The 16,044-nt window shown below is 39.9% G+C and overlaps 1 protein-coding gene across 2 annotated transcripts in view; it reads left to right on the forward strand.

Annotated features, from left to right (window-relative positions):
* The window catches only part of LOC124359936 (GDP-L-fucose synthase), a 163,119-nt gene that overhangs the window by 88,213 nt on the left and 58,862 nt on the right, over window positions 1-16,044 (forward strand). The window contains exon 2 of one of the 2 annotated variants that reach the window (XM_046813103.1): window positions 15,927-15,979. The exons of the other annotated variant lie outside the window; for it this stretch is intronic. Within the exon in view, the coding sequence (XP_046669059.1) occupies window positions 15,977-15,979 (3 nt within the window). The 5' untranslated portion in view covers window positions 15,927-15,976. The remainder of the gene's footprint in view (window positions 1-15,926; window positions 15,980-16,044) is intronic. 2 annotated transcript variants of the gene reach the window in all.

The raw sequence follows: 16,044 nt of genomic DNA on the forward strand, positions 1-16,044 counted from the left end.
TTTTCTTATTTTCGTTGTTTTCTTTAACAACATTCAACTAACAACAAAATAGTGTGAAATATTTATTAATCCGTCTTGATGGGCCATTAACATGGCGAATCCACATTTGGAACAAACTATCTCACCTAAATACAAAGTATTAAAAAATGTGTTTTCTTTATGGAAGAAATTCACATCTCTCTTCTGAAAATAAATGTTTAGTGTAAGTTACAGATGGGTTGTTTTGAAACCTATATAGGCGTATGGAATTTAACTGTGGAGCGCTGTATCTTTATTCAATCTGAAAATAATTCAAAGTTTCCAATCCAAAGTGCTGTAAACAATACTGCAGGCTCCATATTCGTTACAAATGCGGTTATTCACTGAGACACTTGTAATTAATTGCATATGTAAAAGTGAAGACCTCAAAGTTTAGTTTACGCTACATAACTAAGCTTGAAAGTCATCAAAATCATCTTGCTTTGAATGTACTGGACAGTAGATAGCATATGTATCTACAAAGAACGACTTCCTTGATTTAAGTCGTCGCTTTTAAGTTTTCCGAATTGGTTAAGTCCTTGGATGCTAGTCAACTGTTGTTTTTCTAATGTGTGACATTGACTCATTGTTCATACTGTAAATAAGAAATCAAAGTTCAAAAACTATTGTCTTCAGAAACATTACCACTATCGGAGCTTTGGGTACTAATAAAATTATTTACAAAATCAAATTTTATTAAATTTATAAAGATAACAATAATTTGTACTAAATAACACTAATATGCCTAATTAGCCTATGCCAATAATATATCACTTGTCAAAAAAAAATTATATTAGCACAGACTAATACAATAACAGGTGTAAAAATAAATTCAAGTGGTTATACATTATTACATAATACTGGACCTAATATAACACCCTAGTCCCCTTAACTGAAGAAGATATGAACCAGAACTATATTCTTTGTTTAGTTTGTTATTGGCGATGGAAGGTTTGAAAGGCATTATATCTTTTGTAACATATAACGATGACAAATGTCCGAAATCCCGTTATCCTTATAAACCATATGCACCGACTCTGTGAGTTTACTCGGTTAGTTAGCCAGTTACTAGAGGTGTCCCAGGCCGTTCCTGAACGTTCCAGGCTCGGAACTAGTTCCACGAAATAGTTCCAATTCCATGCTTTCTATTTCGACTGTGCATATTTATGTTCTTATTTCAGTTTCTGTCTGATTTCGTTCCGGTACAGTATAATTCTACGTTTCTATATTTGAATTTTAAACACAGTATCTCTGCTCAAGTGATTTTCGTTCATCATAGAAACATAGCTCCAGAAAAATTAAACTTTGTGAAAGCTTAAATTCGCATATATCAATTTAAATTCTAAATTTACTCATAAAAACTACTGTCAGTACAGGTACCTAATCAAAGTAAACTGTCCAGTTTAATCGAAGGCAATTTCATTCTAACAAAAACAAACACAATAAGAAATATTTCTGAAGTGAATTGAAATTCACATATTTTAAAATCGGCATATAGAGTACAATGAATAAAACTGAAACAAAATTATATATTTAGAAGTGTATCTTAAAACAGTAAAATAAATAGATATGCTAAAAAGAATGTCCAATATGTCAATACTAAAGCGTCACTACTCAATTACTACCGTTGATTCCAAATTAAAACAGTTAGTTTAAATTAAGAAATATTTGTATTGGTATAGAAAGCGTTAAACTATATTTGTGCGAAAATCCAATTCGGTAAAGTTCATTTCATAAGTTCAGGAATACTAAAAGTTGCATTTGTATTAGTTGTTGACGTATAAGTTAAATGATTTATTCAGCCGATCTACAAATTGTAATAGGCTACGTCTAGTGAAAACAACATTCAACTACAAAACTTAGCTGCGTGCAATAATTTTATTAGAGATTTTTTTTTAATTAAACACTACGCAACATTTAAAATAATGACTACATGTAAGAAAATAAAGATTTGACTAATAGTTACAAACAGTAACTAGTTTCATTAGTGCATTAGTTCATGTCCATTTACTAATTAATTAATTAATATATAACAGGTCATGCACTAATACAAATATAAATATAACTAGGCATAAATGTGAATATTAAAACTAAAATTAGTCATACATTTTGTGAAAGACTACATCTAAGAATACAAAACAGTCATGATATGACTAAGAACCATTATTTAATCAGGGCTCATTAATTCAAGTACATAGGATATCAATCTAAAGAGTACTGGGTCATGCAATATACAGATAAGAACACTACTAAACACATGCAGAAATTAAAAACAAATTAATTTAAATAGCCAAGCAGAAGGGAATGGTCAGATTCAAAATATTCAGTTAGGCTGTAGAAAGGGATATCTGACAACCAGGATTTTAGGACAGGCCCAAACTTCTGTACCGGGAGCTGTCTAACTGTAAGGGGTAAGGAGTTGAACATTTTAGTGGGTATAATAGGGAAGCAATTTGAGATCTTGTGTAACCTAGATCTATTTACATAGACATCAAGGCATTTCCTGGTTTCATACCTATGTACACCCGCATTAGTGATGTAGTCATGTTCTTTATGCTTAATTGCTAAAAGACATTGTACACTGTCATAATTTGGTGTTGAGAAAACAGTGGTCTACAGTGCTCAAGCAACTGTGCCCCACTTAGTACCCTTAGGGCTTTTTTCTGTAACCGAAGAACTCTAATTACACTGGCAGAGTGTCCCCAAAGTCTGGTACCATAAACAATGTGGGAGTGGAAAAAGGCAAAGTAAGCTAACTTAACAAACTCAAAGGGCATGTCTGCTTTAAGCTTTCGAAGCAAAAAAATTACCCTACTTAGCTTACTACACAAGGCATCAACATGCTTATTCCAGACAAGCTTCGAATCAAGATTAAAGCCTAGCAACTTCACTCCCTCCACATTAACACCATTGTTGCACAAGCTAAAAGTAATCGCCTGAGTCTTGTCCTGGTTTAGGCACAAACTGTTATAACTGAACCAATATGAAGCATTTGTAAAAAGGTTTTTAACAAGTGTTTCTGCGGTTGTACAGTCCTTATGAGTTGCAAACAAGGTTGAGTCATCGGCATACAGCAGAATATTACCCGCTACATTGTAATAAATATCATTAATAAAAATGATAAACAAAAATGGCCCCAGAATTGAGCTCTGGGGCACTCCATGCTCGTCAACCAAGAGGTTTGAGGTTGTACCATCCCAGCTTACAGATTGCTTCCTTTGATGTAAGTAAGATTTCAAGATTTTCAGGGCGCAACCCCGTACACCGTATCTTTCCAGCTTCTTCAAGAGGATCTTGTGCTATACACAATCGTAGGCACGTGAAAGGTCGCATAACAGTACAGCAGTAGAACTTTTTGCTTCAAAAGAATTAAGAATGGCCTGAAAAAGTGAGTCCACAGCTTCGACAGTAGATCTATGCCTTCTGAAGCCAAACTGTGCTGGTACCAAGAGGTGATGTGACTCAAAAAAGTTGCACAGCTGCTCCAGCATGACAGATTCAATGACCTTGGCAAAAATAGGTATTAAAGATATAGGTCTGAAGCTCGATACCTCGTTTTGTGGACCCTTCTTGTAGACGGGGACAGTCCTCGATGCCTTCAAAACCTCAGGGAAAACCCCTTCGGACAGACACAGATTTATTAAGTCTGTTAGAGCAGGAGCTATACTATAAATAACCCTTCTTAACACATCCACAGACATGTCATAGACGTCTTTACTCTAGGAACTCTTAAAACCATGCACTGCTTTTATTACTTTTTCCACGGTAACTAGCTTCCACGCAAAATTAAAAGGTACCACGGAGACCGAAGTTAGATATGCGTCCCCATTCTCACTAGGAAGAGTTACCATGGAGACAAATTACTCGAGTTAACAAGATCCTTAGCAGAGTTAAGAAAATAAGCATTGAAGACTTCTGCTGTGGCAAAATTGGTGTCAGGGGCAGACACTAGGTGCTTACTCCTATGGATATAGTCCCAGGCTGCCTTGCATGGATTTTGAGACTGTGCAATAAAGTTTCCCACGGCAGCCTGTTTGGCCTCCATAACCTTAGCACGGTATTCCCTACTCAGATGTTGCACCCAAGGTTTCAGATTGGACCTACTCTTAGACATATCACACACTATGCCAATGAGACTACGTAGGCCAGCTAAATCCGGTGTGTACCAGTTTGCAGATCGGGCAAAATGCCTTTTTCCATTTTTGCCTCCTGTAGGACTACGTTTTTTCAGTTTCACAGGAAAACAAGTATCAAAAGTCTTCTTAAAGCTAAGAAAAAACTAGTAAATGTAGCTTCTGCAGGAAAGCATAGAGCAAGTTCATGCCAGGAACTGAACTGGACTGCGACAGATTCCACAAACCACTGGAAATTTGTATCATTGAAAGATCTAATGGTTACAGTCTTAATCAACGGATCGCTTACTAAGTCTATGACCTGTGGCCTCCAATGCTTGAGGGTGAAAAAAACATGTTTGTGGTCAGCGGTCTGAGATTCACTTATCAATACATCATAATTCCACTTATCAATATTAGTTAAAAATGAGTCCAGGGAGGCAGCACCTCGATTTGAATGTACCAATAAAAATAGTTAAGTAGCGCGATTACAATAAATCGTGTTTACTTAGAAATATTAAAAAGAAACTAAAATTTATTTAGTAGTTTAAAATTACACTTAATTTGAATCTTAGCAACCTCAAATCGCGTCACAAAATCCTATTTAATATTTAGCATCACTAACGAAACGTCACTGACCAAGGTGTTCAATAAAAAGACTACAGACATAAGAGGAATTACTCATCAAAGTAAACAAACTCCCTCCAGTCTCCAGTCTAGTTTAGCGACAGGTTGCTACATGAAAATGTTGTTGCCTGGAATCCAGAGCGGAACTGGAACATTTACCAGAGTGTCGTTCCGCCAGGAACCATTTGGAACGTCTAGTGAGCCGTTCCGACAGAACATGGAGTTCCGAGCCTAACAGAGCCGGAACTTGTAGAAACATAACCAGTACCGACGAAACATGGAGTTCCGAAGAAGTGAACTGTTCCAGGTCCTTTCCGGTTCCGGAACGTTCCGATGGAACTGTTTCAGTTTTTTGACACATCTCTACCTGTTACTCACTGTCACTGGTTCTGATCGTAATATTAGCATCAGGCATGCTGACTGAACGAGCTCCTCACGCCTGAGTTGTAATGGGGCGATCAAGGCAGGCGGAGAGAAAGAGTGGGGATGGAGGGGCCCCTCCTGCCAACTACAGATAGCCCGTGTATTAGAATAGTGGAATGAGCAGTCCGCGCGTTCCTGTTCTGTACTCCTCTGAATTTAATTTAGTTCAGTACCTGGCAAACCTATCAAAATGTATCACTGTATTTTCAAACCCCTTTCCGTAGTTTAGTACAGCATAGGCCTACATATAATTTTCAAAGTTGGATGTTGCAGGATGCAGCACAATTAAATTGCAGGCAATCAATGTGACAAGCCTCTTAAAATGTACCACTGTGTTTTTAGCTTCTACTCTGAATTAAACACATTTCAGTAATTTGGTACAACAATATATATATATATATATATATATATATATATATATATATATATATATATATATATATATATATATATATATATATATATAAAACATTTTCAAAGCTGGATGCTGCAGGATGCAGCGCAATTAAATTTATTTTATTGAACCTTGATTTTACAACGTAATTAATGGCAGGCAATTACTCTTGTCTACATACAAATAAACCAATACAACGGAGTATCGAAAGACCCAAAAAGATGTAAGGAAGTCTAATATAACAAAGTAACCTCGTTACATTCAGTGGCGTAGCTAGAAAACATTCGAGGGTGGATTAAACATCCAGGAGGATTAAACAGAGCCCTACTTAGCATAGTAGTTAAAGAATGATCTTCAGGGTCTCCAAAAACAAAATCAACAATTAAGTTGAGTTTTTTAATTGCATCTTTTGTATTAAAATGTTTTCCAACTGCCTTAATCAAATAAACATAATTTGTAGGTTACATTACTATTAGTTAGAAATTATTCGATAATTGCCATATTGCCATTATAATCGCGTACGCCAGACGACACATGGCACTTATCAGGCTTGGTCGAAGTTGCATGCACAATTTCAAGTCTATAGCTTATTTCTCATTCTCGATAATATCCAACAAACAGACAGAGAAATCTATTGCTATTGCTATAAGTTAAAACTTGATCGTAATAATTTGAGGTTATTAAAATATGAATACTTAACAAATTGTTTCAAATACTAAAGTTCTCAAAAGAAAATGCGATAAGATATCAAAGGACATGCCACAGAAAGGAGATATGAGTCAACCAATACTGCAACCCTGCACCTGGTGTAGAAACGCTTGCTTGACTTATCAACTATTCAGCCATTTTCATCCCAAAATGGACTGGTCTTCCCTCCAAAATTATAAATAGCTCAGAACTAACAATCAATAATTTTCAGAACGTCTCATCGGACAGTAGCAGTGGTGTGGTGTGTGTGGAGTGTGTAACACAATACCGCAGACGCCACAGAGTGCCATTTCACAATAAATGAATAAAAGTTACTGTTCGGCAGACTAAAACACGCACGGAGTGTACAGAACACGTGCACGCGGTGACTTGACCTTGACTCGGTACGAGCACTACACGGAGAGCTCTTATCGGCTCGGCTGACATATATAATATATATATATATATGTGTGTGTGTGTGTGTGTGTGTGTGTGTGTGTGTGTGTGTGTGTGTGTGTGTGTGTGTGTGTGTGTGTGTGTGTGTGTGTGTGTGTGTGTGTGTGTGTGTGTATGTGTGTGTGTGTGTGTGTGTGTGGTGTGTGTGTGTGTGTGTGTGTGTGTGTGTGTGTGTGTGTGTGTGTGTGTGTGTGTGTGTGTGTGTGTGTGTGTGTGTGTGTGTGTGTGTGTGTGTGTGTGTGTGTGTGTGTGTGTGTGTGTGTGTGTGTGTGTGTGTGTGTGTGTGTGTGTGTGTGTGTTGTGTGTGTGTGTGTGTGTGTGTGTGTGTGTGTGTGTGTGTGTGTGTGTGTTTAAACTAAATCATTTGAAGTGTTTCTCATTAAATGTAATGTTAATCTACGGCCAATAACTTCCAAAGGTAAGTTGGAGAAATTGATTTTGTAATGGGTACTGTAAAGATGAATTTGCTTTCAGATTAAAACGTATAAATACCAGAGTTTTTAATAACCACAGAATAACCATTAGAGTTACAATAACAGGGACCACATTTTCATTTAGCTGGTTTATTTTGTAGTTTAGACACATAGCTGGATGGACATATAGGCTTAAATGGCTATAGCCAATTTCAGCAAATTTCAGGGAGCGAAAACATTTTTCGGATATAAAACGACTCATTAATTCGTAAGATAATAGAAATCAAGACCGTTCCGAACTGAGGTCGCTATCAGCCGCATGTACAGGGTTTGTCAGGAATTTTCGGGATTTATCGGTACTGCTCGGCTCTGCCCCCACTCTTTCTCTCCGCCTGCCTTGATCGCCCCATTAAAACTCAGGCGTGAGGAGCTCGTTGCTGACTGACGGAGTGACGGACCACCGTGAAGTTAGCGTCACTTTATCGTCCGTTTGTATTCCGTGCAACAATGTTGCAGTCAACAATCAGAAGGCGCTAACAAACATTCAAAATCTAAAATAATAATATAAAACGAATTAGTAAAATACGATTTTTCACAAAATCTACACAGTTTTTCGTATTTATTATTTACCACAAAGAATTCCCGATAAATTTATAATAAATAAAAACCCAAATATAATAACTAAAATGTAAAAATGTATCCTTAAAAGGGCGTTCTCTACTTAAAAACCACTCCTGAGACTAAACCAAACAAGTGCCCGCAATGAAACTTTGTACACAGATGCTCTGTAAGCTGAAATTAAATATACCAACGTCAAAACGATGGTGTCGGCCGTCAGAGGTGCTATCGTCTAAATTAAATGCACCGTTGGACGGGCGTTCTCGTACAAAAGCCACTCCTGAGACTAAACCAAACAAGTGCCCGTAATGAAACTTTGTATACAGGTGCCCTGTATGGTGTACTTTAATATACAAACGTCAAAAAGGTGGTGTCGGCCGTCAGAGATGCTATCGTCTAAATTAAATGCACCGTTGGACGGGCGTTCTCGTATAAAAGTCACTCCTGAGACTAAACCAAAGAAGTGTCCGCAATGAAAATTTGTACACAGGTGCCCTGTATGCTGAACTTTAATATACCAACGTCAAAATGGTGGTGTCGGCCGTCAGAGGTCCTATCGTCTAAATTAAATGCACCGTTGGACGGGCGTTCTCGTACAAAAGCCACTCCTGAGACTAAACCAAACAAGTGCCCGTAATGAAAATTTGTATACAGGTGCCCTGTATGGTGTACTTTAATATACAAACGTCAAAAAGGTGGTGTCGGCCGTCAGAGATGCTATCGTCTAAATTAAATGCACCGTTGGACGGGCGTTCTCGTATAAAAGTCACTCCTGAGACTAAACCAAAGAAGTGCCCGCAATGAAAATTTGTACACAGGTGCCCTGTATGCTGAACTTTAATATACCAACGTCAAAAAGGTGGTGTCGGCCGTCAGAGGTCCTATCGTCTAAATTAAATGCACCGTTGGACGGGCGTTCTCGTATAAAAGCCACTCCTGAGACTAAACCAAACAAGTGCCCGCAATGAAAATTTGTACACAGGTGCCCTGTATGCTGAACTTTAATATACCAACGTCAAAAAGGTGGTGTCGGCCGTCAGAGGTCCTATCGTCTAAATTAAATGCACCGTTGGACGGGCGTTCTCGTATAAAAGCCACTCCTGAGACTAAACCAAACAAGTGCCCGCAATGAAAATTTGTACACAGGTGCCCTGTATGCTGAACTTTAATATACCAACGTCAAAAAGGTGATGTCGGCCGTCAGAGGTCCTATCGTCTAAATTAAATGCACCGTTGGACGGGCGTTCTCGTATAAAAGCCACTCCTGAGACTAAACCAAACAAGTGCCCGCAATGAAAATTTGTACACAGGTGCCCTGTATGCTGAACTTTAATATACCAACGTCAAAAAGGTGGTGTCGGCCGTCAGAGGTCCTATCGTCTAAATTAAATGCACCGTTGGACGGGCGTTCTCGTATAAAAGTCACTCCTGAGACTAAACCAAACAAGTGCCCGCAATGAAAATTTGTACACAGGTGCCCTGTATGCTGAACTTTAATATACCAACGTCAAAAAGGTGGTGTCGGCCGTCAGAGGTCCTATCGTCTAAATTAAATGCACCGTTGGACGGGCGTTCTCGTATAAAAGTCACTCCTGAGACTAAACCAAACAAGTGCCCGCAATGAAAATTTGTACACAGGTGCCCTGTATGCTGAACTTTAATATACCAACGTCAAAAAGGTGGTGTCGGCCGTCAGAGATGCTATCGTCTAAATTAAATGCACCGTTGGACGGGCGTTCTCGTATAAAAGTCACTCCTGAGACTAAACCAAACAAGTGCCCGCAATGAAAATTTGTACACAGGTGCCCTGTATGCTGAACTTTAATATACCAACGTCAAAAAGGTGGTGTCGGCCGTCAGAGGTGCTATCGTCTAAATTAAATGCACCGTTGGACGGGCGTTCTCGTATAAAAGTCACTCCTGAGACTAAACCAAACAAGTGCCCGCAATGAAAATTTGTACACAGGTGCCCTGTATGCTGAACTTTAATATACCAACGTCAAAAAGGTGGTGTCGGCCGTCAGAGGTGCTATCGTCTAAATTAAATGCACCGTTGGACGGGCGTTCTCGTATAAAAGTCACTCCTGAGACTAAACCAAACAAGTGCCCGCAATGAAAATTTGTACACAGGTGCCCTGTATGCTGAACTTTAATATACCAACGTCAAAAAGGTGGTGTCGGCCGTCAGAGGTGCTATCGTCTAAATTAAATGCACCGTTGGACGGGCGTTCTCGTATAAAAGTCACTCCTGAGACTAAACCAAACAAGTGCCCGCAATGAAAATTTGTACACAGGTGCCCTGTATGCTGAACTTTAATATACCAACGTCAAAAAGGTGGTGTCGGCCGTCAGAGGTGCTATCGTCTAAATTAAATGCACCGTTGGACGGGCGTTCTCGTATAAAAGTCACTCCTGAGACTAAACCAAACAAGTGCCCGCAATGAAAATTTGTACACAGGTGCCCTGTATGCTGAACTTTAATATACCAACGTCAAAAAGGTGGTGTCGGCCGTCAGAGGTCCTATCGTCTAAATTAAATGCACCGTTGGACGGGCGTTCTCGTATAAAAGTCACTCCTGAGACTAAACCAAACAAGTGCCCGCAATGAAAATTTGTACACAGGTGCCCTGTATGCTGAACTTTAATATACCAACGTCAAAAAGGTAATGTCGGCCGTCAGAGGTGCTATCGTCTAAATTAAATGCACCGTTGGACGGGCGTTCTCGTATAAAAGTCACTCCTGAGACTAAACCAAACAAGTGCCCGCAATGAAAATTTGTACACAGGTGCCCTGTATGCTGAACTTTAATATACCAACGTCAAAAAGGTGGTGTCGGCCGTCAGAGGTGCTATCGTCTAAATTAAATGCACCGTTGGACGGGCGTTCTCGTATAAAAGTCACTCCTGAGACTAAACCAAACAAGTGCCCGCAATGAAAATTTGTACACAGGTGCCCTGTATGCTGAACTTTAATATACCAACGTCAAAAAGGTGGTGTCGGCCGTCAGAGGTGCTATCGTCTAAATTAAATGCACCGTTGGACGGGCGTTCTCGTATAAAAGTCACTCCTGAGACTTAAACCAAACAAGTGCCCGCAATGAAAATTTGTACACAGGTGCCCTGTATGCTGAACTTTAATATACCAACGTCAAAAAGGTGGTGTCGGCCGTCAGAGGTGCTATCGTCTAAATTAAATGCACCGTTGGACGGGCGTTCTCGTATAAAAGTCACTCCTGAGACTAAACCAAACAAGTGCCCGCAATGAAAATTTGTACACAGGTGCCCTGTATGCTGAACTTTAATATACCAACGTCAAAAAGGTGGTGTCGGCCGTCAGAGGTGCTATCGTCTAAATTAAATGCACCGTTGGACGGGCGTTCTCGTATAAAAGTCACTCCTGAGACTAAACCAAACAAGTGCCCGCAATGAAAATTTGTACACAGGTGCCCTGTATGCTGAACTTTAATATACCAACGTCAAAAAGGTGGTGTCGGCCGTCAGAGGTGCTATCGTCTAAATTAAATGCACCGTTGGACGGGCGTTCTCGTATAAAAGTCACTCCTGAGACTAAACCAAACAAGTGCCCGCAATGAAAATTTGTACACAGGTGCCCTGTATGCTGAACTTTAATATACCAACGTCAAAAAGGTGGTGTCGGCCGTCAGAGGTGCTATCGTCTAAATTAAATGCACCGTTGGACGGGCGTTCTCGTATAAAAGTCACTCCTGAGACTAAACCAAACAAGTGCCCGCAATGAAAATTTGTACACAGGTGCCCTGTATGCTGAACTTTAATATACCAACGTCAAAAAGGTGGTGTCGGCCGTCAGAGGTGCTATCGTCTAAATTAAATGCACCGTTGGACGGGCGTTCTCGTATAAAAGTCACTCCTGAGACTTAAACCAAACAAGTGCCCGCAATGAAAATTTGTACACAGGTGCCCTGTATGCTGAACTTTAATATACCAACGTCAAAAAGGTGGTGTCGGCCGTCAGAGGTGCTATCGTCTAAATTAAATGCACCGTTGGACGGGCGTTCTCGTATAAAAGTCACTCCTGAGACTAAACCAAACAAGTGCCCGCAATGAAAATTTGTACACAGGTGCCCTGTATGCTGAACTTTAATATACCAACGTCAAAAAGGTGGTGTCGGCCGTCAGAGGTGCTATCGTCTAAATTAAATGCACCGTTGGACGGGCGTTCTCGTATAAAAGTCACTCCTGAGACTAAACCAAACAAGTGCCCGCAATGAAAATTTGTACACAGGTGCCCTGTATGCTGAACTTTAATATACCAACGTCAAAAAGGTGGTGTCGGCCGTCAGAGGTGCTATCGTCTAAATTAAATGCACCGTTGGACGGGCGTTCTCGTATAAAAGTCACTCCTGAGACTAAACCAAACAAGTGCCCGCAATGAAAATTTGTACACAGGTGCCCTGTATGCTGAACTTTAATATACCAACGTCAAAAAGGTAATGTCGGCCGTCAGAGGTGCTATCGTCTAAATTAAATGCACCGTTGGACGGGCGTTCTCGTATAAAAGTCACTCCTGAGACTAAACCAAACAAGTGCCCGCAATGAAAATTTGTACACAGGTGCCCTGTATGCTGAACTTTAATATACCAACGTCAAAAAGGTGGTGTCGGCCGTCAGAGGTGCTATCGTCTAAATTAAATGCACCGTTGGACGGGCGTTCTCGTATAAAAGTCACTCCTGAGACTAAACCAAACAAGTGCCCGCAATGAAAATTTGTACACAGGTGCCCTGTATGCTGAACTTTAATATACCAACGTCAAAAAGGTGGTGTCGGCCGTCAGAGGTGCTATCGTCTAAATTAAATGCACCGTTGGACGGGCGTTCTCGTATAAAAGTCACTCCTGAGACTAAACCAAACAAGTGCCCGCAATGAAAATTTGTACACAGGTGCCCTGTATGCTGAACTTTAATATACCAACGTCAAAAAGGTGGTGTCGGCCGTCAGAGGTGCTATCGTCTAAATTAAATGCACCGTTGGACGGGCGTTCTCGTATAAAAGTCACTCCTGAGACTAAACCAAACAAGTGCCCGCAATGAAAATTTGTACACAGGTGCCCTGTATGCTGAACTTTAATATACCAACGTCAAAAAGGTGGTGTCGGCCGTCAGAGGTGCTATCGTCTAAATTAAATGCACCGTTGGACGGGCGTTCTCGTATAAAAGTCACTCCTGAGACTAAACCAAACAAGTGCCCGCAATGAAAATTTGTACACAGGTGCCCTGTATGCTGAACTTTAATATACCAACGTCAAAAAGGTGGTGTCGGCCGTCAGAGGTGCTATCGTCTAAATTAAATGCACCGTTGGACGGGCGTTCTCGTATAAAAGTCACTCCTGAGACTAAACCAAACAAGTGCCCGCAATGAAAATTTGTACACAGGTGCCCTGTATGCTGAACTTTAATATACCAACGTCAAAAAGGTGGTGTCGGCCGTCAGAGGTGCTATCGTCTAAATTAAATGCACCGTTGGACGGGCGTTCTCGTATAAAAGTCACTCCTGAGACTAAACCAAACAAGTGCCCGCAATGAAAATTTGTACACAGGTGCCCTGTATGCTGAACTTTAATATACCAACGTCAAAAAGGTGGTGTCGGCCGTCAGAGATGCTATCGTCTAAATTAAATGCACCGTTGGACGGGCGTTCTCGTATAAAAGTCACTCCTGAGACTAAACCAAACAAGTGCCCGCAATGAAAATTTGTACACAGGTGCCCTGTATGCTGAACTTTAATATACCAACGTCAAAAAGGTAATGTCGGCCGTCAGAGGTGCTATCGTCTAAATTAAATGCACCGTTGGACGGGCGTTCTCGTATAAAAGTCACTCCTGAGACTAAACCAAACAAGTGCCCGCAATGAAAATTTGTACACAGGTGCCCTGTATGCTGAACTTTAATATACCAACGTCAAAAAGGTGGTGTCGGCCGTCAGAGGTGCTATCGTCTAAATTAAATGCACCGTTGGACGGGCGTTCTCGTATAAAAGTCACTCCTGAGACTAAACCAAACAAGTGCCCGCAATGAAAATTTGTACACAGGTGCCCTGTATGCTGAACTTTAATATACCAACGTCAAAAAGGTGGTGTCGGCCGTCAGAGGTGCTATCGTCTAAATTAAATGCACCGTTGGACGGGCGTTCTCGTATAAAAGTCACTCCTGAGACTAAACCAAACAAGTGCCCGCAATGAAAATTTGTACACAGGTGCCCTGTATGCTGAACTTTAATATACCAACGTCAAAAAGGTGGTGTCGGCCGTCAGAGGTGCTATCGTCTAAATTAAATGCACCGTTGGACGGGCGTTCTCGTATAAAAGTCACTCCTGAGACTAAACCAAACAAGTGCCCGCAATGAAAATTTGTACACAGGTGCCCTGTATGCTGAACTTTAATATACCAACGTCAAAAAGGTAATGTCGGCCGTCAGAGGTGCTATCGTCTAAATTAAATGCACCGTTGGACGGGCGTTCTCGTATAAAAGTCACTCCTGAGACTAAACCAAACAAGTGCCCGCAATGAAAATTTGTACACAGGTGCCCTGTATGCTGAACTTTAATATACCAACGTCAAAAAGGTGGTGTCGGCCGTCAGAGATGCTATCGTCTAAATTAAATGCACCGTTGGACGGGCGTTCTCGTATAAAAGTCACTCCTGAGACTTAACCAAACAAGTGCCCGCAATGAAAATTTGTACACAGGTGCCCTGTATGCTGAACTTTAATATACCAACGTCAAAAAGGTGGTGTCGGCCGTCAGAGGTGCTATCGTCTAAATTAAATGCACCGTTGGACGGGCGTTCTCGTATAAAAGTCACTCCTGAGACTAAACCAAACAAGTGCCCGCAATGAAAATTTGTACACAGGTGCCCTGTATGCTGAACTTTAATATACCAACGTCAAAAAGGTGGTGTCGGCCGTCAGAGGTGCTATCGTCTAAATTAAATGCACCGTTGGACGGGAGGTTTCGTATAAAAGTCACTCCTGAGACTAAACCAAAGAAGTGCCTGCAATGAAAATTTGTATACAGGTGCCCTGTATGGTGTACTTTAATATACAAACGTCAAAAAGGTGGTGTCGGCCGTCAGAGATGCTATCGTTTAAATTAAATGCACCGTTGGACGTTCTTAAAATTACAGAATAAAGACAAATTTATTACAGATAAAAAATATATACAACTTGGTCATTAGTTTTTAGCAAAAAAACAGGATCAAAAAAATTATGGTTGCCTGTAAAGTCGGTTTTACGGGCGAAGATTTTACGTGACAACGTCTTTTTCTCGGTAGAATATTTATTGATATGAATATTATTAAATTGCACAATAGGAACAAGGAATTGAATGAAAATAAGAATTGCACAAATTTTAACTATAGAAATATATTTTGTTTACTAAAACATTGTACATAATTTGAAATTAATTAAAATTTGTTATTGTAAATGGTAAAGTTGAATAAAAAATTTACTAAAATTGGAATTTGAAATTCTTGCTAAACACAGTTAAATTCTAACTCCGCGCGTGGTGATTGGTCGGTTTAGTTCGTTTGTTTGGTCGCAATGTTATGACAGGTTAGAGGTTATAATTTGTTATTTTAAATGTTTGACTAGCAATACGCGCTGTTTCTTCTCAATCGACTGAATTACGATTGATTGCAGAGTGATTTAAACTAATAATTTACTTAACACTATCAACATTTGTCAATAGTATGACATAACCTATAAACTCAGTTTCTCAACTTTTGTGTCAATCTAACAATTAATCAATCAATCATAGTTTACGATAATGAAATATCAGTGTACAATTATTTACCTTTATTGTTGTAGTTGTTGTAAATGACGAATCTAAGCACTCCACATTTTCACGAACAAACATAGTTATCTGCTTTATCCCGTGCGTCGGACCCACAGTTATCTGCTTTATCCCGTGCGGATCCCGTGCGGTGGACCCACTGGACGGGCATCGTAACGTTACCGGGCGTTACACTTTTTCATGAGTGACTCTGAGCCGCAACCTAATTTAAGACGTTGTCACGTCAAAAACTTAAATATTTTATTATAAAAGACATGTTCAGTCCAAAACGTGGTATTGTGTAGTGGCATCAAATTAATAAAATACTCAAAAGTAAATAACTGTTCTTGATTCTATGTGTGTTTTTCAGCATTTGAAGACACCATCAAGAATGAGAAAATACCAACAAGCGACAAAGGAATGGTAAGTCGTGTACTAAGTATTGTTGCACTAAAAGATTAAAAAGCTAGTTTGAAGTAAATAACCAT

This window comes from Homalodisca vitripennis, chromosome 4 (assembly GCF_021130785.1).
Source record: "Homalodisca vitripennis isolate AUS2020 chromosome 4, UT_GWSS_2.1, whole genome shotgun sequence".
In the NCBI taxonomy this organism is placed as follows: Eukaryota; Metazoa; Arthropoda; class Insecta; order Hemiptera; family Cicadellidae; genus Homalodisca; species Homalodisca vitripennis.